Source organism: Myotis yumanensis, unplaced genomic scaffold (genome assembly GCF_028538775.1).
Source record: "Myotis yumanensis isolate MYYU_CA2020_CCGP unplaced genomic scaffold, mMyoYum1.0.hap1 SCAF_4, whole genome shotgun sequence".
Lineage (NCBI taxonomy): Eukaryota > Metazoa > Chordata > Mammalia > Chiroptera > Vespertilionidae > Myotis > Myotis yumanensis.
This window is the reverse complement of record NW_027223755.1, coordinates 103,567,010-103,586,943: the sequence shown is the minus strand read 5'-3', so window position 1 is coordinate 103,586,943 and position 19,934 is coordinate 103,567,010. Positions and strand designations below refer to the sequence as shown.

The window sequence follows — 19,934 nt, the reverse complement described above, 5'->3', positions numbered from 1 at the left end:
TTGAGTGTTCAGCTTACGGTTCCGTTCGCAGAGGCCTTCTCTGACCACCTTATCTAACGTGGCCTCTCTCCGAATCACTGTCATCTCCACTCATCACAACCCGTTTCTCTGTATACTGGTTGTTGTCTGTTGCATACGAATGTGAGCTCCACCAGGCAGGGATCACGTCTGTCTTGGTCTCCATAAACTCCAGTGCCTGAGCGCCTGTTCACACAACCCTGTTAAGTGACCCTCTATGAGCCTCCCTTTCTCTCCTGGGTCTGAGTTCTGGTCTGTCCTTGCTGCATTGTGTGATCTTTTAGAACATCCTGCCCCTCTCTTTTAAAAAAAATATATTTTTATTGATTTCAGAGAGGAAGGGAGCTATAGAAACATCAATGATGAGAGAGAATCATAGATCGGCTGCCTTCTGCACACCCCACACGGGGAAATCAAGCCCACAACCTGAGCATGTGTGCAACCAGAGCATGTGCCCTCACCGGGAACTGTGGCTTCCTGGTCCATAGGTCAATGCTCTACCACTGAGCCATGCCAGCCGGGTCTGCCCCTCTCTTAACCTCATTTACCCTGTGCATTAAAAAAAAGGCTCATTTTTGCCCTTCTGAAAGGATAGACTAGATCCTAGATATTTTGGAGAGAATATTAGGTGTAATGACTTTAGTGTCTGTCTCTTCCCCCTGAACCAAAGAGAGCTTAGCGACCTTCTCTGTTGGTCAGTACTGGGTTTTCTGCCTGGCATCAAGGCACCCAGCCTCTATATTTGTTGAAAGAACCAACAAGTTTGAGAAGTTGAGAGGTGCACAAGAATCCAGAGACTTAGGCCCCTCAGGCAGATATACCTTCCCCATCATAGCCTGATTACCTAAAAACAACTCAGACACATGTTTTTACAACCTTTTTAATATATATTTTTATAAACAGGTCACGTGATAAAATAGCACAAGAAACACTTACCAAATATAAGGTTATATCTTCCGCATATACAGGAGAATGAGGTCATTATGTACAATAAGAAAATGATTTTAGGGGTTGGTTGGTTTTGTTTTCCTCTCTCCCCTTAATCTTTCCTTCTACAGTCGTTGGAAATATCACAGCTTCAGTTGCATTAATACTTTGGACAAACGGACAGCTGCCACCTCCCATTTAAGGAGCTGTGGGAGGGGCTGAAGAAACTGGCTCCTCACCACTTCAGCCCAGGAGCTTCCTGTGAGCACTCCAGGGGCAGAAAGATCTTTGGGCTGTTGAACTGTTTCTATGCTTCAATAGTATCTCTTGTTCTCTCTCTCTCTCTCTCTCTCTAGAACTGGTTACTCTCTTCCAACCAGATGGGGGGGCAGGATGTCCCAAGATTAGGTGTGGGCACTGCATCTCCTGGGGTTCAAGGTTGGGATGGAAAGGGGTCCCAGCCCCCTCCTCAGCAATTGCCATGATGTGCCAGCATCCCCTAGGACTTCCCAGTCTCAGGATCTGACAGATCATGGTCAGAGCCCAATAGGGCAAGCAAAAGTTTGGGCAGCTGGGGAGGGGTGGGGGGCGGCTAGAAATGAGCCCTCCCTCCTTTGGGCGCTAAGGGTGTGCTGGCCACTGGAAGCTGGCTGCTGCTGACCCTGAGCCTTGACTGGGGCCCACTTTTCCAGTTCCTAATTTATAGAGACCTGTCCAAGGTGAAGTGTGTCACTGAGAGGCCTGGGCCCAGCTACCTACAGGGGCTGCAGTGAAGGGTCCACCCAGGACTGCTCCCAAGGCCTATGGGCCCTGGGGCTTGCTTCAGCTTGGGGTCTCTCAAGGTAGCTGTACCACCTCTGGGTTGAGATGGACAGAAGCTGGCTGGGCTAATGTTCATTGTGCCAAGGTCATTGTCACGCATTCTACACCTCTCCCAACCTAATCCAGCCCAGTCTGGCCAGGGCCTAGGGACTTGTAGGCCTGGGGGTAGGGGTGGGCAAGCAGGGGACTGTCTCACACAGTGCCAAGGAGGAGGGGAGGTGGCGTAGGGCAGGCTGGAATGAAGTGGGGGAAGGGCGGTGGGACTTGGGCTCCTTGGAGGGCCATGGCTTTGGCGGCAACCTGTTTCCCCTCGTACCCCCTGGAGGGCTCCAGGTGAGGTGCGGTGGAAGATGCAGGCAGCCCATGGGGCTCTTCGGGCCCCTGTGTCCTGGGAGACCCAGCCCCCCTCAATCCCAGTGGGCCCTTCCCGAGACGGGGAGGACAGCCCCGGGAGACAGAGGGGAGAGAGGTGGGGCAGGCGGTAAGAACGCCCGTCTGAGAGCTTAAAAGGCCTCCCAGGCCCAGGCCCACCCCCCACCCCCAATGGGCGTGCGATTCAAGGGAAGTGGCTGCGGAGGGTGGGCGTGCAGGGCGGGCACGAGGGGCATGCACAAATCCCCGAGTGTGTGCGTGCGTGCATGGGGCGGGCTCCGCCCGTTACCCTCCCCCCCCTTCTCCCTGCCTGGGCGGGTCCAGGACAGGAGCGGAGGGGCCGCGGGACAGGGCTTTCCCTTGGTTCGCTGGACCTCCCGTGCTGGACAAGGAAGAGCGGGGAGAGGGGTCTGAGAAGCGCCCTCGGGTCCCCACCCGGAGCCAGGCGGGTTCCAGCGACCGGGGCGAGGAGACCCCACGCTATTCGATGACGAGGCAGCGGGGCAGGTGCTGCGAGAAGTACTTGAAGAGTTCGGGGGTGGCCCCGGGGCAGTTAGTCAGCTCCAGCTCCTCCAGCTCCTGCAGCTGCACTAGGCCCGACAGCCCGGTGGTGGTCAGCAGTGGGCATCCTGCGGGGACCGGGCGGTGGCTGAGTGGGCGGGGCCCGGGGAAGGGGCGGTTCGTGGAAGGCGGGGCCAGCCTGCGCTGGGCGGGGCTAGAGCCTGCGGGGCATCTCCCTCCGCTGACCTGGACCTAGATCCGCACAAGGGACCCCGCAGGTTTGGCGGAGGCGTACAAAGTGTGTGTGTGTGTGTGTGTGTGCGCGCGCGCGTGCGCGGGGGGTGATCACTGTCCAGGAGGGCGGCCGGGTTGTGTGTGTGTGTGTGTGTGTGTGTGCGCGTGCGCGGGGGGTGATCACTGTCCAGGAGGGCGGCCGGGTTGTGTGTGTGTGTGTGTGTGTGTGTGTGTGCGCGTGCGCGGGGGGTGACCACTGTCCAGGAGGGCGGCCGGGTTGTGTGTGTGTGTGTGTGTGTGCGCGTGCGCGGGGGGTGATCACTGTCCAGGAGGGCGGCCGGGTTGTGTGTGTGTGTGTGTGTGTGTGTGCGCGCGCGCGCGTGCGCGGGGGGTGACCACTGTCCAGGAGGGCGGCCAGGTTGTGTGTGTGTGTATGTGTGTGTGCGCGGGCGCGGGGGTGACCACTGTCCAGGAGGGCGGCCGGGTTGTGTGTGTGTGTGTGTGTGTGCGCGCGTGCGCTGGGGGTGACCACTGTCCAGGAGGGCGGCCGGGTTGTGTGTGTGTGTGTGTGTGTGTGTGCGCGCGCGTGCGCGGGGGGTGATCACTGTCCAGGAGGGCGGCCGGGGGTAGTCTCACCTGCCAGAGACAGGAGACGCAAACTCCTCATGGCCAGGAGGTGCTTCAGCCCGAAGTCCTGCACCTGGGCGGGAGGGCGGAGCGAGTTAACTATTTCCGCTCGCGCCCGGCGGGAGCCCCACTCCTGGGGTCAGGCCGCTGGCCTGGAGTTGCTGGAGGGGCAGGGAGCGGGGTTCAAAACGGGGGTTTCTCAGCTCCCCACGGAGCCAGGAGGCAGCTGGGGAATGTCGTTGAGGGCCCCGGGGACTCCGCACACTCCGCTTACGTCGGCCGCTGGGTGTGGAGGGATCCCAGACTTCCTTACAGGATCTGAGTGGGCCGGGAGCAGATCAGAGGACGGTCCGGGCGGGGCCTTCCCCGCGCCCCCCACCCCCCTGCCTACTCCCCAATCGCCAGAGGCGGAGAGGGCCGGTACCTGGCAGCACCATCTCAGGTAGAGGCTGCGGAGGGACGACATGGTAGATAAATAGCTGAGACCCGTGTCCGTGATGCGCACACACCTGTGGTTGCAACAGAGCGGGGCTGTCCACCCTCAGAACACTTCTCCTTTTCCTTCGGCTCCCACCCCTTACTCCTGTTCCCGGGGTCCCCTGGCGTGGACTCACCCCGTGCCCCACTCATAATAGCCCCTTCCTTTCCACAGCCCCCATCTCACCCACACTAGGCCCGAGTTTTGAGGACCCCGCCCCTCACCCCTGCAGCAGCCCACCCTATTTACAGTTCATTAATCTAGGCTTCGGGCTCAAAGGGCTCTGCTGACCTCGCCCGCCCCGCCCTCATGGCCTGGGGGTGGGGGAGGGTGCACACACCTGTCCAGCACCAGCTCCTCCAGCCGGTGCAGGTCGCAGGCCACGTACTCCAGCGCCATGTCAGTGATGCGCGGGCACCAGGAGAGGTCGAGGCTGCGCAGCTTGCGCAGGTTCTCAGCCACGAGCTCTACACCGTCATCCGTGACCTTCGAGCAGCCGGAGAGGCTGAGTGCTGTGAGGTTGGGCAGGCTGTGCACCACGTTGACCACACCGTGGTTGGTGATCTCCCAGCAGGAGAGCAGGCGCAAAGTGTGGGTGCTGTGGCCCTGGCGCGCTGTGAAGTAGGCCAGTGCTGTGTCCGTCACGTGGTAGGCCTGCAAGCTCAGCTCGGCCAGGTTGGGCAGCAGCTGCGAGATGGCTGCGATGGCGTCATCCGCCACGTTGATGCAGTCACTCACGCTCAGCGAGGTGATTCGGGCACTCAGGCTGGACCACAGCCCTGCCTCCGTGAAGTCGTTGCAGCCGGACAGCTCAAGGCGCACCACGCCCTGCATCTGCTCCAGCATCACCTGTGGGCGGGTCAGGAGGTATGACCTTCAAACTCACCCAGGTTCCCTGAGTGTGTCCCTCCCCACAGAGCACCGTGAGGAGCACTGTCCTTCGTGTAATCATACGCGGAGCTGTACTCTTGGAGGAGGGCACTTGATAGTGTTTCTGTTACACCTCAACCACACTAACAGATGAGGCAGGGCACAGGGAACTGGGAGCCCATGGCCTGGCCAGAGTATGTGCCCAGAGCAGTTGGTGTTAATGATTTGATGATTACAGTCCAGATCCCAAGGAAGGCGCCACCTGCACCCCTGCCCTTTGCCCTGCTCCCCCCATTACCTCTAGAATCCTCCCCACTGGCATGCAGGGCCGGTGTTCAGAAGGACCTTACCCGTAATGAGCTGCGTTTCTGTCACTGTCTTGAAATTCTAAATCATCTTCGAACAAGGGACTTGCATTTCCATTTTGGACTGGGCCGCTCAAATTATGTAACTAGTCCTGCTTTCACCTATCCCAGAGCCGTGATCCCCCTCAGGGCATTGGCTCAGCCCTCAGCTACATTGCTTCTTGCATGCCTGAGCTGCCTCTGGGTCCACTCCCCACTCTCCTCACCCTCACACCTGCTCCATTGCTGCTGCCCAGCCCTGCCCCCTCCCTGTCCCTTCTGAGCCAGCAGCAGGACACACCTCCAAGCCAGCGTCAGTGATGGTGGAGCGCTTGAGGCTCATGGCCTTGACGCCTTTCTTGGACAGGGCGTAGTTATCGATGAACTCACAGATATCCAGGTCGGAGACGCCCACTAGGCAGAAGCCTTCAAACCCGCGTGCCGCAAAGCCCTGCAGGTTCACGAACTCCTTTTCACCACCGGGCAGCATGTTGTAAAGCTCCTTGGCGTGCAGCACAGGTGTGAGGCCCGCCCAGAACTTTGGCTGGTAGAGCACACGTCGCCAGGTCTTGCACACCTGGGCCAGCACACACTTCTCGCAGGCCGAGAAGTACCAGAAGAGGCCATTGAGGATCTTCTCATCTGTGGCCAGTGGCGGCCGCTCCACTGGGGGCCCAGGTGCAGGGGCTGAGGCTGGTCCACCAAGGGGGATCCCTGCTGGGGGGCATAGGCCCCCAGCCAGGGCAGCCCGGGGCAGCGGGGCAGCCAGGCTGGGTGGTGGGAGAGTGGGTGGGGGCAGTGGTTGGCAGGGGCGGTTCCTGGCAGCGGGTGTACCCTTGGTGATACTGGCTGCACCCAGACCGTTGGGCTGGCCTGGCAACTTCACCAGGCCATTTCGAGGCAAGCATGGGGGCTTGGGGTCGCCGTCGACTCCGGGGCTGGACATCTTCCTCCGTCACTCTGCAGATAGGGGCCCAGAGTGAGGAATGAATTTCATGCTCTCTCTGGGAGGGCAGAAGAGCTGGGCTCCTTCCTGTCCCCGGGTGTCCCCTCCCAGGACACTCCTAGAACCACCCGACAAAGAGGATTTAAGTGCAAGCCTCCCTCCCTGATGGAGCAGCAATAGGACAGGGCCAGTCTCTGAGCGCCTAGTGTGTGCACTGAGCTCAACCTGCACCCACTCACAGAGCTTTCCACATCTAGGTTACAATGGTTCTCATTTTACAGATGAGAGAACAGAGGTGGAGAGAGACAAGTCGCTCACCCGTTACTGTTCTCTTCACCTTTGCTACTCCGATGCCCACCATCAGTGCTTGCCAGGCCTGCCTCCACTGCACAGGGGCTGCATAGCTAAGGGAGAGGGTTTAGGGCAGTCTCTGGCCTCTCCACGGTGGGGCACTGGCATGGCTCTCTGGAGTAGTTCCAGTACTCTTGAAATTCCCACCCCAGCCCCTGAGAATCTCAGTGGCTCCAGGAGGTTTTGTAGCTCAGAATCTACACAAAGAAAGGGCAGGTGGCTTCCCAGAGATCACTGTGATGCTAGCACAGTGAGCCCTGGACCATACTGTCTTTATTTTTTTTTATTTTTTATTTTGGTTAATCCTCACCCAAGCGTATTCTTCCATTGGTCTTTTAGAGAGAGTGGAAGAGAGAGGGAAAGACAGAGAAAACATCAATATGAGAGAAACACATCGATTGGTTGCCTCCTGCACGCACCTGGGGAGGAGCCTGCAACCAAGGTACGTGCCCTTGACCGGAATCAAACCCGGGACCCTTCGGTCCGCAGGCCGACACTCTACCCACTGAGCCAAACCGGCCAGGGCACATACTATCTCTTTAACCCTCCGCCTAGTTCATTGAGGATGATGCTGTGGTGACTGTAGCCATTGACCAGAGGAGGAAGCTGAGCTGAGGCAGTGTGAATTGTTGGCACAAGGTCATAGTGGTAGAGCAGAGCTGGTTATAGAAGGCTATGTGAAGGGGGCTCTCCCCAGAGCGGGGCTGAGACCACCCTGGCTCCCCTTCTTAGGCCTCCAAATCTGAATGGGTGTCAGAGGGCACAGGCCACAGATGGCCCTTGAGAGATGGGGCAGTGGGACTCTCACAGTGCTACCTTTTGCTCCACATTCCAGATATCCTGCCCACCAGACATCCAGCGAGGAGGCTGTGCACTGCGTTCATCCACATGGTCACACACACTGGACTCAAAACAGGCCCCACCTCGGCTGTGTGGCCTGGGCAAGGCCTTCTCTTCTCCAAGCCTCGCTCTCCTCACTTAGAAGCCAGAGAGGTGACAATACCCCCTCCAGTGGACAGCATGTGCAAAGGGCTACGCATGGTGCATGGCTTACAATGCACACTTAGAAAGTGACACGGAAATTGCTTCTGAACCCCACGGCCTGCTCGAGTGGAAGGGGACAGGAGCCACTAGGAACGCGGGAGATAAGTGGGCACTCTTACCCTGCTCTTCCCAGAGCCACACCCTCTATTGCTTCCAAGCCCTGAACCGGACAACCCTTGCTAGCACTCCATGCCTGGAGAGGGTGCCCAGACCTGGGACACATGGCCCTCATAACTGCCAACCCAGCTTTGGGCCCCAAAGCCCTCCTGACCTGGCAGCCATGAGCCCCTAGGCTAGAGTCCACCCTGGACCCTCCCTCCCCTGAAGAGGCTCCCACACCTTGGCTAGCCCCTCCCTAGCTCATGACCAGGTAGCTCATGACTTCACACAAGTTGATACATGACATCTATAACTTCTGCCAATTACCCACTGGAGTAATGGATTTCAGCCTCAGAGCAGCTGGGGGGAGGAGGGGGGTTAGATTAGGCTCCAAGGAGTTACAGTTTGCCCACAGTGGTGGGGGTGGTGTGACATGAGGGCTGCCCTTAATGCCAGCACAGGAGGAGGGGGCCGTCGTGGCCAGCAGTGTTTCATGGAGTTACAGGATGAAGGCCACAACTGGCCCCCACTCCTGGGTCCAGGGCAGAGGATATCCCGGTAACTCCCACCTTTGGGCTGCTGGGTGCAGAGAAGCAGCCCCAGCCTGAAGACCTTGTGTGTTCCCGGAGCAGGGCTCCATGATTTCATCCCTCAGGGCGCGCCGCCCACCCGGCCTTGGCCGCTTCCCACAGTCGAGGCGGGGCCGGCTTGGCCCTCGGCGCGCAGCACCATGGACAGCGCCCCAAGCAGCCGCTGTGCGCGTGCTCGAAGGCGAGGCCCGGCCGCCTCCACCGCGGACAGCGGCTGGTGGTGTGGTGGTGTGTGGGAGACGGATCCGGCAAACCCAGCTTAGCAGGGAGGGGCCCTGGAGGCGGAGAGGGGTTTCGGGGAGAGGAAAGAAGCCGCCCCGGTTCGTCTAAGATCCCAAGGAGGCAGCGGAGGCGGCACTAGGGGAGAAATAACTCAAGAGCAGATTTAGACTGAAAATGCTTCCAGCCATGGGTGTGCGCGTGGAGTGCTTGAGTTGGGGGGGATGCACGTGGATGCCCCCCCGCAACTGTGAGGCTCCCTTCCTGTCCCCCACTGGAGCTCACATTTGCACACATCCATAGTCCTATCTCCACCCCGGGGCCTCAGGGACAAGCTGGGGAAACAAACTTGCCTCTGGGAGAGTGCCCTCCGAAGGAGTGGCCAGGACCAGGTCGACCCTCAGCAGCCTGGTGGGGGTGGTGGTGTTGGGGGGCTTGGGGGGTGTCTGAGGCCTGGCTGCCCCTCATCCCACACCCCCACCCCGGCCAGAGGGTACTGCCTTGCCTGTAAGTCAGCCCCGCCCCATGCCCTGGATCAGAACTGCCTCCCTACAGAGGCAGCCCAGCTGCTCCTCAATTTTTGTCCATGGTCCTGCTGTGTTCCAGCTGTTCCTCACACTCCAGCCTCACTGACCCGGCCTGAGAATCCCCCGCTCTGTAGCTCAAAATTGGAAACAGCCCCACTTTGGCCCAGGGGTCAGGGCTTTGGGAGAAAGGCGAGCTCAGGGTCAGAGATTGGTCTTCCTGCCAGTTAGGTCCATGCAGGGCTAGGACGAGGGCCCCTTTGCTTGGCCCAGGCCCCATCCACCTAGCCAGTTGGTTCACAGTGCCCCTACCTTCCTGGTACCTGTGACTGCACCCAGTGGGGCTTGAAGGTCCTGCTTGGAGTTTCCCACCAGGAGCGGGTAGGGACAGCTGACGGTCTGCTGGGGGCTGCCTCCCCATTTAGGGATAAACACCGGGAGCGAATGCTGGGAAAAGAGGCTTTTCAAAAAGATGCCCACACTTGCACTATTATTGGCCTCAGCATTGGCGGGTTGTTCCTCAGTGAGAAGTAGAATGACAGGGGAGGTCCCCAGAGCTTGAGGCTCCTGGGGTCACCGCAGGGGAAGGAGGAAGATGGTGGCTTCTACTTTAGTTGTCTGGTTCCCCTCAGCCTGAACCAGAGCTGGGTCAGGGGGCCACTTGGGAGAGCCCCCGTGTTTCCCCAGCAGACTTACAGCGAAGCATGGTAGCCAGAACGGACCTAGGAAACAGAGCGAGGCCCCGGGGACTCCTGGGAGTCCTCCAGAACTTTGTGACTTCCAGGCTGACAGGCTGCAGATAGCCACACTGGGGCTTTGTAAGGAGCTGCCTCTTTTGCAGATCCTCACTAGGCCCTGAGACCCAGGTCACCACTAGCCCCCAGCACTAAGGAAGCATCTCCAGGGTCTCAGTCAGCAGCTGGGCTCTCATCACTGTCTACCTACTGGCCTCTCCCCTTGGCTGGGGGCTCCTTGAGGAAAGATGGCACCAGGGCTCAGGGGCCTCTCAGTGCTGAATGAATGAATGAATGAATGAGGATTGGCAATCAGTTAGCAGGGGTCATGCAGAAAGGGGTGTGGCTACCTAAAGCCCATGAGGCTTGATGGAGGACAGGTTAGATTAAGAGGAGGGCAGTCAGAGGGGGAGCTGCAACTCCGTTCATTCATCCCGGTTGTGACAGAGGCTAGTGTCCACAGGGGAGGGAGGCCACTTGGGTTGGGTTGGTACCAGAGCCTCCGGGAAGGCCCCCAAGACCCTGGGGCTCGAGGTGGGCCTTGCAGTTATTCAGACCCTTGGGAAGAGGATGACTCATGGCTCCTTTTCGGCCGAGACTCCCCTTGGGAACTGCAGGGTTAAGGAGGCTGGCTGCCTCTCCCCCATAATCCCGCCGGACCTGGGGAGAAGCGACCTGGGGAGAAGCGGACAGGCACCACCAGGAGGGAGGGAGGCTAGCGGTCCTGCTCTTCCCAGCACCACACCCCTCACTGCTGGTCTGAGTCCTTCACACACTGCCTAACCATCCGACGTAGTGGGGAAAGCAGGGCTCAGAGAGTCAACTTTTAGAAGTTGAACAAATCTGGGATTTGACCCCAAGATCCCCATCTGTCTGACTCCCTAAGCCCAGGCCAGGCACAGTGGTCCAGAGGGAAACCCAGGGCCCCCAGCCAGCCTGTCACTGGCCAGGCACACCTCCTGTGGCCTCTTCACTCTGCCCTGTTCTGCTTACGTACCTGTGCCCTCCCAGTTCGGAACCCTGGGCTGGTGGTCTCCCCACCATTGTCCCTGTCACACCCCAATCTCCTTCCAGAGGCTGCAAGCTGCATGCCCACCACTGGGACACGAGGGCTGCCCTTAATGCCAGTACAGGAGGAGGGGGCCGTCGTGTTCTTTTGGATGTTCATTCCCGGGAAACTCTCCACCCCTCATGACCCCCAGCGTGGAGGACCCTTCCTCCATCTCTGATACCCCCATCTGACAGAGCCAGTGCTGGACACTGGAGGTCTGGCCCAGGAGAACCTGCACTGACTAGTTCCCCCTGCCTGCTGACAGCCACGAAGCCAGAAAAACTCACACAGACCGACCTGTGGTGGTAACCCCAGGGGCTGGGTGACAACCGGGGCAGCTTGGGATTGGGGGTGTGGTGCAGGCTGACACATTCCATGACAAACCCCGTGACTCAGGCACATTCACATCCCTGTCGTTTTGCACACGTCCTAGCCGCAGCGCTCCCCTCCCGCCCCCAGCTTAGAGATGCTTCTGGGGTGCAGGCTGCCCCACCCATGCACCAGGGGCTCCGAGAAGGGAGCACGTGGCCTCAAGAGGGATTGGACTTCATGCTCCAACAGTCTTCTGGCCAAGCTCGGGGCAGCTCAGCCAAGTGAGACCGGGCGCCTGGGGGAGTGGGTGTGGGATGTCAGGCCTCATCTAAGCCCGTCTACTCCGAAGCACCTGAGCACCAGGGCCCAGGCCTGGGGTGTTCAGTGCCTGCTTCTTTGGGCGGCTGCCTCGACCCCTCCCCCTCTTTCCTGCCAAGTAGGGGAAGGCGGCCCAAGCCCACCCTCTGGCTGTTCTGGTTGAAGTTCCTCCCAGTCCACGTGTAGAAACGATTCTGAGCCACCCACCGACCCCACAAACCTTCCTTCACTGCCACCTCCACTCTTCCCACGCCAGCCTCTGAGACCCAGGTCACAAAATGGGGGCCAGCCAAGGAGCTCCTTCCCCTACCTCCAGGGCAGACCTCTCCCTGGCTCTCAGCAGTGCAGGCCTCCTGGGCTGGGCCCAGCTGTCTGGAGGGCACCAGGTCCCCCAACCTCAGGTTCACTTGTTTTCTTCCCATCAGTGGGAGATAGGACTCGCTCAAGTGCCCAGGAAGTGGGTGTGAGCTGGAGGGTGGCAAATGTCCCATGACCCTCCGCAGCATTAGAGGTGCTCATAGGCCTGGCTCAAGGTGAGGGGTGGCTGACATGGGGAGAGCCAGAGAGCGGAGGCGGGAAGCACTGGGGGAGCTAGTCCTGGGGTCCTGTGGGGCCCGAACAGCCCACCCTGCACTGCCCATGTTTACGACTGGGGCATGCCTTTTTCTCCTCTCCAGACAGCTCAGCTCCAGCCCTGTGGCCACTTCCTGCTGAACCCATGGGTCTCCATCAGGCTTCTGACCTGGCCTGTGGGCCCCCAGACTTCTCAGGCCTTCTGCACCAGGCTGCTGTCCAGCAGCCTTCAAAGGAGTCTGATGTAGGAAGGGGCCCAGTGCCTGCCTGGCACCAGGGAGGCCTGAACTGACTCTGGTCACTGGGAACTAGGAGGAGGCGGTGTGGGGAGGGGCGTGCTGGAGGGGCAGGTGAGGTGGCATCCACCATCTGCTCTCTCCATGCAGGGGAGGCTTCCTGTGTAGAGGAAGGGAGGGGCTGGAGGAGTGGCCACTGGGCCTTTGGCTCTCTGAGGTTCCAATCGCCAGGGCTTCTCTCCTCCTGGGGTGATTGGTGTTCCATTCTCCCCACCTGCTCAAACTCCAGGAGTACAGGCCCCCCTCCCCAGCAAGTCCCGGGGTACCCATTTCCCCTTCTGAGGCCCTGCAGCTTTGGCCAAAGCCTGACCCCTCCTCCAGAACCAGGCATGTGCTCAGTCCCCTCCCGTCCCCTCCTTCTCCCACTGTGCCAGCTCCATACAGGCCCAGGGCCAGAAGGTGTCCAGAGGCAGACAGGCCCTGAGGCTGGGCATCCGCTCGGCTCCACCTGGAGTGTGATGTATCTAACACCCTCTCACAGCCCAAGGGGCTGCTGGTGCTGAGGCCGGGAGCACAGAGCTCAGCCGACGGCCAGGACCTCACCCAGTCAAGCGAGCTGGGGGCCTGCGATTCCGCTTCCAGGGGACACTGTCAGGTAGCACCGACCCACCGTCTTGGTCCGGTTACCATGGGGAGTGGGCCTCACTCAACCAGGCCATCCTTTGGGGTCAGGGGCTGTGGGAAGGTCTGACAGGGCCCGACGCCCGGCAGCCAAGGCCAGGGAAGGGGATGCGGTTACATAAGCCTTCTGGGGTGGCAGAGGCACTGTCTCAAGCCCCCTCCCCACCCTCGCATTGTGGTCGCCTCCGTGGCGCAGCCTGCCCCCCGCCCCACCCCGCAGCCAGTCCGGGAGCACACACCTTACCTCGGCCCGGGCTCCTGGCTCATGCCACGCTGTTCGCCGGGCTTCCTCCCGTCATTGGGAGCCCGGCATGAGAGCCGGCGAAGCGGGAAGGCGGCGGAGGTGCTGGCCTGGCCGGCAGGGCCCGGCCGCACCCCGCGCCCGGTGCCCCGGCCTGGCTGGCCACTTCGGCCTCACCCCAGAGGAGCTCCCCGGTGGGAGAGGATCGGCTGCCCCAAGCCTCCCACCGGGGAGGCTGAGGCTGTGCCCAGATAAATAAGGCCGCTTTGCAGGGAGCCGGGCGGGCGCCTTCTCCCTCCCCTCGCCCTCCTCCCCGCGCTCCTCCTCCCCCCTCCTCCCGACGCTCCTCCGCGGTCGCCGGCGGCGCCGCGCGCGCGACCCCCCCTGCCCCCGCCCGGCCCTACGCGCCGCGCCTTCGCGCGCTCCCGGTTCCGGGAGCCAATCCGGGTTGGGGAGCCCGGCGGGAGGGCCGAGGATGCCGAGCCCCGCCCCGCCCCGCCGCGCACACAGCGCGCTCCCGCCGCGGCGCCCACGGGCACGCGCCAGTCCCGGCGGCACCCCCGCCCCCACCCTCGCCGCGGGCGCCCTCACAATAACAAACGCGGGCGCGCGGCTGCGCGGGGACAGAAGGGAAGGGCAAGAGGAGGGCAAGAGAGGGGAGGAGGGGAGGGGAGGGGAGGCCAGGGCACGAGGCTGGAGAGCGGGTCCGGAGCTAGCCATGCCTGCGCGGAGCGGTGGGGACCCCAATCCTGCGGTGCAAATAAGACTCGAGCCCTTAGGTGCTGGCGGTTAGCCCAGGGGTGCGCGGTTGGTCCTATGGGGTTCGGGGCCGGCCCGTGCGTCCTAACCCTTGACTGCCACCTGTGGGGGCTAGGATGGTCCAGCCCTTCCCCTTCCGTGCCTTGACCCCCCCCCCCCCGCCCCTCTTGCAGAGCGGTCAGCCCGTCCCCCTTTAAGGCCCTGACGTCTCCTGCGCACTTGCTGAGTGTCAGGCCCAGGAACCCCCCTCAGTGGGAGACCCCCCCCCCCTTCAGAGCGGAAGAACAACAGATCATTTCAGAGTGACTATTTTGAGTGCAATGCACGTTGAACAGGGCCACGTGATGGTGACCCCTCCAGGGTGGTGGTGGTGGGGCTCCCGAGGACATGACACTGGAGCTGAGACCCCAAGAGTGAGATGGTGCAGTGGTCCAGGAACCGTGCGCAAAGGTCCTAAGGCCTTACGGAGCCTGGCCAGTTCCCTTTGGAGGAGACTGGAGGCTCTGGTGGTGGCTGCTCTTTAGGGACCAGGCTGGGAGAGATGGTGGAGGAGATGGACTGTGGCAGGTAGGTGTGGAGGGCTGTCTGTGCCCCTGGAGATGCCAGGCCTCCCTGCCTGCTCAGGGAGGAGGACGGAAGCTAATGGTATCCAGCCTGAGGTTTCTGCTCCCAGAGGGACCAGGTGTGGGGAAAGCCAAATAGGGTCTTTGCATCAGGGAAGGAGCCTCAGGGCTGGGATAGGAAGCTGGCTGGTGTTTGGTGTCTGCAGCTTTATGACTGGAAGCAGGACCCAGTGACGATGGGGGCGATGGGGGCGGCAGGAGGGGGAACCTGGCTGGTTGTGGGCCACTGGCTTGGGTGGGGGCAGCTCTCTGGTGTGACTGGGACTGAAGAATCAGTCTTGCCCCTGTACCGACAGTGAGTCAAGGAGGAGGCTTGGTATGGGCACGCAGGGTGCGATGCGTGAAGACATTTTGAGTGACTGAAAAAAGAGTTGTCCCACCCATCCAGTCACCTCCGGTGTTCGAGTCGGGCAGGCTGGCCTTCCAGTTCAGCTTCCACCCCATGCGCACAGGCACAAGCTGGTGTGGACCCCATGTGGACATTGTCCTGGCTGGCAGGCAGGGTTTCATGTCAGGCTTGGGGGGGGGGGGCGGGGGGAGAGGAGCTCATGCCCCCCAGCAGGTGTGAGGGCCTCAGGTAGAGAGCAAGCTGTGCCCTCACAGGGGCCTGAGAAGTCTGCCTGCCTTGGAAGACTCTGAATGAAGAGCAAAAGGGAGATGAAATATACTGCTAAAGGCCTGCCTCCTGAACACCTGTGGACGACTTGCCTCTCTACGTTCATCACCTCTTCCTGTGCCAGGTGTCTCTCTCCTCCGTGGCTGATGGTACCTACCTCCTCACTGGTCTCACCCTGCTGCGGCCACCTGTTCTCGCTGGTGCAGAGGGCTCACTTTACAGTGCAGAGATGGTCCCCACCCTCCCAGGGCTCTGTCCTGCAGCCCGAAGCCCCCTGACTCCAGGACTGTCAGCCCACAGCCTTGCCCTTTATTCTTGGAGCTTCTGCTACACTGGCCTTCTTCTAGGGCCAGGAGGGTACTAAGCCCATCACCTGGAGCATCTCTCACCTGGAGTCCCCCTCCCTTGTCTTCATGCCTGGGCACAAAGGAATCTCCCCAGTCCAGGCTGCTGGGGGATTCCAGTTCCAGAGTCAGGGGGAGTGAGGCTGTTGGTACATCCTGGGGCTAAGAGAGAGGGGGCCACTGTCACATCAGGGAATGGGGATGCCTGTCATGGGGCCACCCCTGTGGCTCTCAAGGCCTGAGGCAGTGGCTCTGAAACACCCTGATTCTCCTCACAGGGGGTCATCAAGCCTTCCCTTGGGGCTCTGGAGTGGTATGTGTGCCCTGGAGCATCTGCCTAGGCCCAAATACTCCCTCCCTGAGTGGAGCCTCAGGCAAGTACTTCCCCTCCTTGGAAACGGGTCTGGGGTCCCAGCGGTGCCCTGAAGGCCCTAGCAGAGCACAGGTGGTAAGTGCCTCATGCCCGATAGTGAGCTAGCTCTGAAGCCTCCTGCTATGCAGCCATGAGATGGACACGGTGGCCCTTTGCCTCAGGCCCCACCCAGAGGCAGGGGTCCTTGTGGGGTGGGCAGGCCACAGAGGTGTTTGGCTGTCCTCAACCCTCCACAGGCAGCATAGACGCCCACAGGAATGAGAACCTCTCCGGCTGGCGTGGCCGTGGTGGCAAACTGCAGGTGCTGGGTCTCTGCTGCCTTCTAGCTTCTGCTCCCTGCTTTCCGTCCTCCTGGGACCCAGGCCCAACCTACCGGAAGCACTGGGTTGGGGGAGTGGAGTAGCCAGGGCTGAGGATGACTCAGGGCCTAGCTGTCTCCAAGGCAACCCTGTCGCCTAGCAATGGCAGTCTCCTGGTAACGGTTGTCTCCTAGCAATGGGATATTTTCCCAGTCCTGGCTGGAGTCTGGCAGTTATTTTTAGCTCAATTGCAAATCAGTCGCAACTGCATTTTTGGCTCCTGGAGAAGATGCAAGGTGTGTATGTGTGTATTTCTTGTCAAAGGGAGGAAAATATCCCAGCTGCAGGAAACGTGCCCCATGTCCCAGGGTACAGCCTCATCGTAGGTGGCAAGGCCAGATTCTTCTTGGGCTGGGGGTGGGGGAGTGGGGTGTAGGTGAAGGAGAGCCAGAGGTTGATCAGGCTGCCTGGAAGAGTTGGCAGATATGACCCTCTCCTGGTCGGGGTTTCTGGGAGGGCTGGTCACTTCGGCACCCTGGGACTCCCTAGGTCAGGCTGGACAGGGGTGATCCAGGCCCATGTTCATGGCACCATCAGAACACATCACTGGGTGACCCAGTTTCTGGAGAGTTCCTGGCACCCCCTGGCCCTCAGCTGTGGAAACTGTACCTGCTGTCCCTGGCCCCCAGGCCCAGGAGTGCAGGTGGTCCTGGCTTCAGGGGTCTGGGTGACCACAGTCTTAGCTGGTGACATGGGTGGGGCTGGCCTCTGCTCTGCCCACATCTCTCCCTCTTCCCTGCTTTTGCTGAAGTGGGAGTCCAGGTGGGAGGTCTTGGGCAAGTGGAAGGCTTGACCTCTCTCCCTGGGCTTCCTCATAGTTTCCACAGGGGCTCTGTTCGCTGTTCCCAAACTCCTCTAGCCCAGCGGTTGCCAACCGGTGGTCCGTGGACCACTGGTGGTCCGTGGGGTCTGAAAGGTTGGCGACGCTGCTCTAGCCGATGGGCTTGGGGCTGGCCCTGCCTGCCTCCCACTGGCCACCTTCCTGGTTCCTGGCCTTGGGGCCCTTACTCTCTGTTCCCCGAACTTGGGGTACTCTTCTCTGGCTTTTGCGTTGCTCCCCCAGGCCCCCATCCAGGCCAGATCCTGCCTTGTTCCTTGCCCGTGTCCCCAGCACTGCAGGCTTCCTCCCCTGCTGGAGGCCAGTGCCAGCTGTCCCAGGCACTGTTCAGGGCAGGGCTCACCTCAGACACTGCTCTTTGTCCCAGCATCAGCTCCAGCCACTTAGCAAGACCTAGGTTTTATGTGGGAATGGAGAGAGTCCTTTTTGAAGGGTCAGGGCACCGAGGGTCTGGAACTGGGAGATGCAAAGGAGCTCCCAAACTGAGCATAGACGTCAGGGGATTTGCCTGAGGTTTGGGGATATCACTCATTCACTCACTCACTCGTTCACTCATTGGCACACACACTCATTCTCCAGATATTTACTGGGCACCTGCAGTGAGTCTGGTCCTGCACACACAGCAATCAAGGCCACACATGGCCTTCTGGGCTCCCGGCCCCACAGGCAGCAGAACTCCCATGGCTAACACCACCAAAGTGAGGACAGGTGGCTCCTGAGTCTTCTGTGGGCTACTTCATCGCCTGGCCCCTCAAAGAAGCGGCTGGGGGAGGAGAAGGGGAAGCCTCGGGAAGGGAGATACAGCTCATGGGTAGGCATGTGCCCCTTCGGGAACAGGTTAGCTGTTCCCCTCCCGCCCTTGCACCCACAGATACTGACCCATTATGGGGGGAGAGGGGATTGAGGTGGGGAGCCAGGGGCCCTAGGCTGGCTGAGGGTGCGTCTGAGGCTGTTTCTTCATACTGCCACAGGAGGGCGCCTGGAGCCCACTCTCTGCCTCAGAGGCCAGGGGGACAGGCCCATGCCCCAGTGACTAGCCAGCCATAAGTGGACCCACGGCCTTGGCAAGGGCAGCCCTCGCAGCTAATCTGGTGCTCTCTCCCTTCCATCTACAGCACCTCTTTTGCCTTATAGTGTCCAGCCCCAGGCCTTGACTACCCTTTTTTATTTTTAATTGGGTAAAATACACATCACATAAAACTTAACCATCTTAACCGTTTTTAGGTGTACTGTTCAGTAGTGTTTAAGTACCATCACCACCGTCCATCTCCAGGATGTTTCATCTTTCCGGACTAAAACTCTGTCCCCGCCAAGCAGTAAGTACTAACTCCCATCCATATCGTAGTATATGTCATAATTTTCTTCCTTTTTGAGGCTAAATCAAATTCTACTGTATGGATGGATCACATTTTGTTTATCTGTTCATCCATTGATGGATACTTGTGTTGTGTGTGGCGAGCCGGCACGGCCATGGCATACTCAGCCCCACAGTGGGCACCTTATGTGCCGCGCCAGCTCAGCCAGGTTCGGTGAGCCTGAGTGGGGGCGGTGAAGGGTTGAGAAAAGACAGACAAGAGAAGAAAGCTGGGTCTGGGTGGGACGCTGTTCTCTCTGATGGAGAGACAGCGCCACGGACTACAAGCCGTGTCTTTATTTAATAGCCGGATTCCATGAGACAAAGTAAGGGCGTGGTCATGATGTTTACAGCATTCTTGTGGGTTTATTTTTTTTAAAATATATTTTATTGATTTTTTACAGAGAGGAAGGGAGAGGGATAGAGAGCCAGAAACATCGATGAGAGAGAAACATCAATCAGCTGCCTCTTACATGCCTCCCACTGGGGATGTGCCCGCAACCAAGGTACATGCCCTTGACCGGCACCCTTGAGTCCGCAGGCTGACGCTCTATCCACTTAGCCACACCGGTTCTGGCTCTTGTGGGTTTTGAGCCTGCTCAATTACATGCACCTGAACTCTATCAAGCCCACATCACTCAGGCACGTGGGGCCATGTGTTCGGACCATAGGTTCAAGCTCACAACTACAGCTGTTGGCTATAATTGTGCTGGGAGGGCTCTGCCCTCCAAGCTGGACTTGCATGTGGCCATGAGAGGCCTGTGCCCTCTCATTAGTCCGAGGCTTGAACCTGTCCAAACACTGTAGCCGCTCTCCACAGTTGTGTCCACCTATTGGCTATTGTGTAGCTGGTGGTTCTCATCCCACCAGCTGAGCCCTGTGGGCGCCTCGCCCTTCTTTGGCCTGGGAGGGCCCTGGGACCAGGGGAAAGGGCAGTGGTCTGTTCATTTTGGTAGCTGCTCGAACCCCTCCCCTTCCCCTTGGGCCATTTGCCCTCATCTGTCAGGCCCAGGGGTAGCAGGAGGGCTGGGGTTTGGGGCAGTGGGGGTGGAGAGCTCACACCACAGATGGCAGAGTCTGTGCTGGTTCCCAAAGACCCCGCTAAAGCTCTCAGTGACCCCCAGGGATCCGGCATGAGTTTTGAGTTCTGGCCTTGTGGCTAAGGCCTCTCTGAGCGGACCCTGAGGGTTTCCAGGGCTTTTGAAGGCCGGGTCCGCTTGGCCCCCACATCAGGGTCTTTGCCAGGTCTGGAATCTCTCCAGTCCCCATTGGCCATCTACTCCCCAGGCCCTCCCCTCAGGGGAAATACTGGCTGAGGGATCTCTGTGCCCCGCCCCGCTCCTCTGGGTTGGTTTTAAGAGTGGGCCCCATTTCACGGTCCCATGTCAGGACCTCCTGGGCCTGGTTCTGTGGCTCAGGACTGCCCCTCGGCTCCTGCAACAGGTCCAGCAGCCCAGGCACCTGGCCACACCTCCCTTGGGTATCTGTCGCCTCCCGGGGTTGGTTGGGTCCAGACTGGGGCGGGATGGGGGCTGAGAGCCCAGGTCCCAGTCTTG

At 60.1% G+C, this 19,934-nt stretch overlaps 1 protein-coding gene across 2 annotated transcripts; it reads right to left on the bottom strand.

Moving 5' to 3' along the window:
* Positions 1–882: 882 nt before the first annotated feature.
* Positions 883–13,418, bottom strand: FBXL16 (F-box and leucine rich repeat protein 16). Of its 2 annotated transcripts, none has more exons than XM_070413362.1 (6): positions 13,111–13,418; positions 5,495–6,153; positions 4,320–4,828; positions 3,926–4,010; positions 3,511–3,574; positions 883–2,768 (listed from the first exon to the last, which is right to left on the bottom strand). In XM_070413362.1, the coding sequence occupies exons 2-6, from the start codon at positions 6,137–6,139 to the stop codon at positions 2,620–2,622; spliced, it is 1,452 nt and encodes a 483-aa protein (XP_070269463.1). In that variant the 5' UTR covers positions 6,140–6,153; positions 13,111–13,418; the 3' UTR covers positions 883–2,619. The 2 variants fall into 2 exon arrangements, with proteins under 2 accessions (XP_070269463.1, XP_070269462.1); XM_070413361.1 differs by having other exon boundaries at positions 13,116–13,418.
* Positions 13,419–19,934: the final 6,516 nt, after the last annotated feature.

Excerpts from the sequence above, each read along its gene's own strand:
- FBXL16 (XM_070413362.1), bottom strand. The coding sequence starts at position 6,139 with ATGTCCAGCCCCGGAGTCGACGGCGACCCCAAGCCCCCATGCTTGCCT. Across the intron at positions 4,011-4,319 it reads GAGGAGCTGGTGCTGGACAG|GTGTGTGCGCATCACGGACA; the intron begins GTGTGTGCACCC and ends TTGCAACCACAG. Across the intron at positions 2,769-3,510 it reads GCGTCTCCTGTCTCTGGCAG|GATGCCCACTGCTGACCACC; the intron begins GTGAGACTACCC and ends CGGTCCCCGCAG.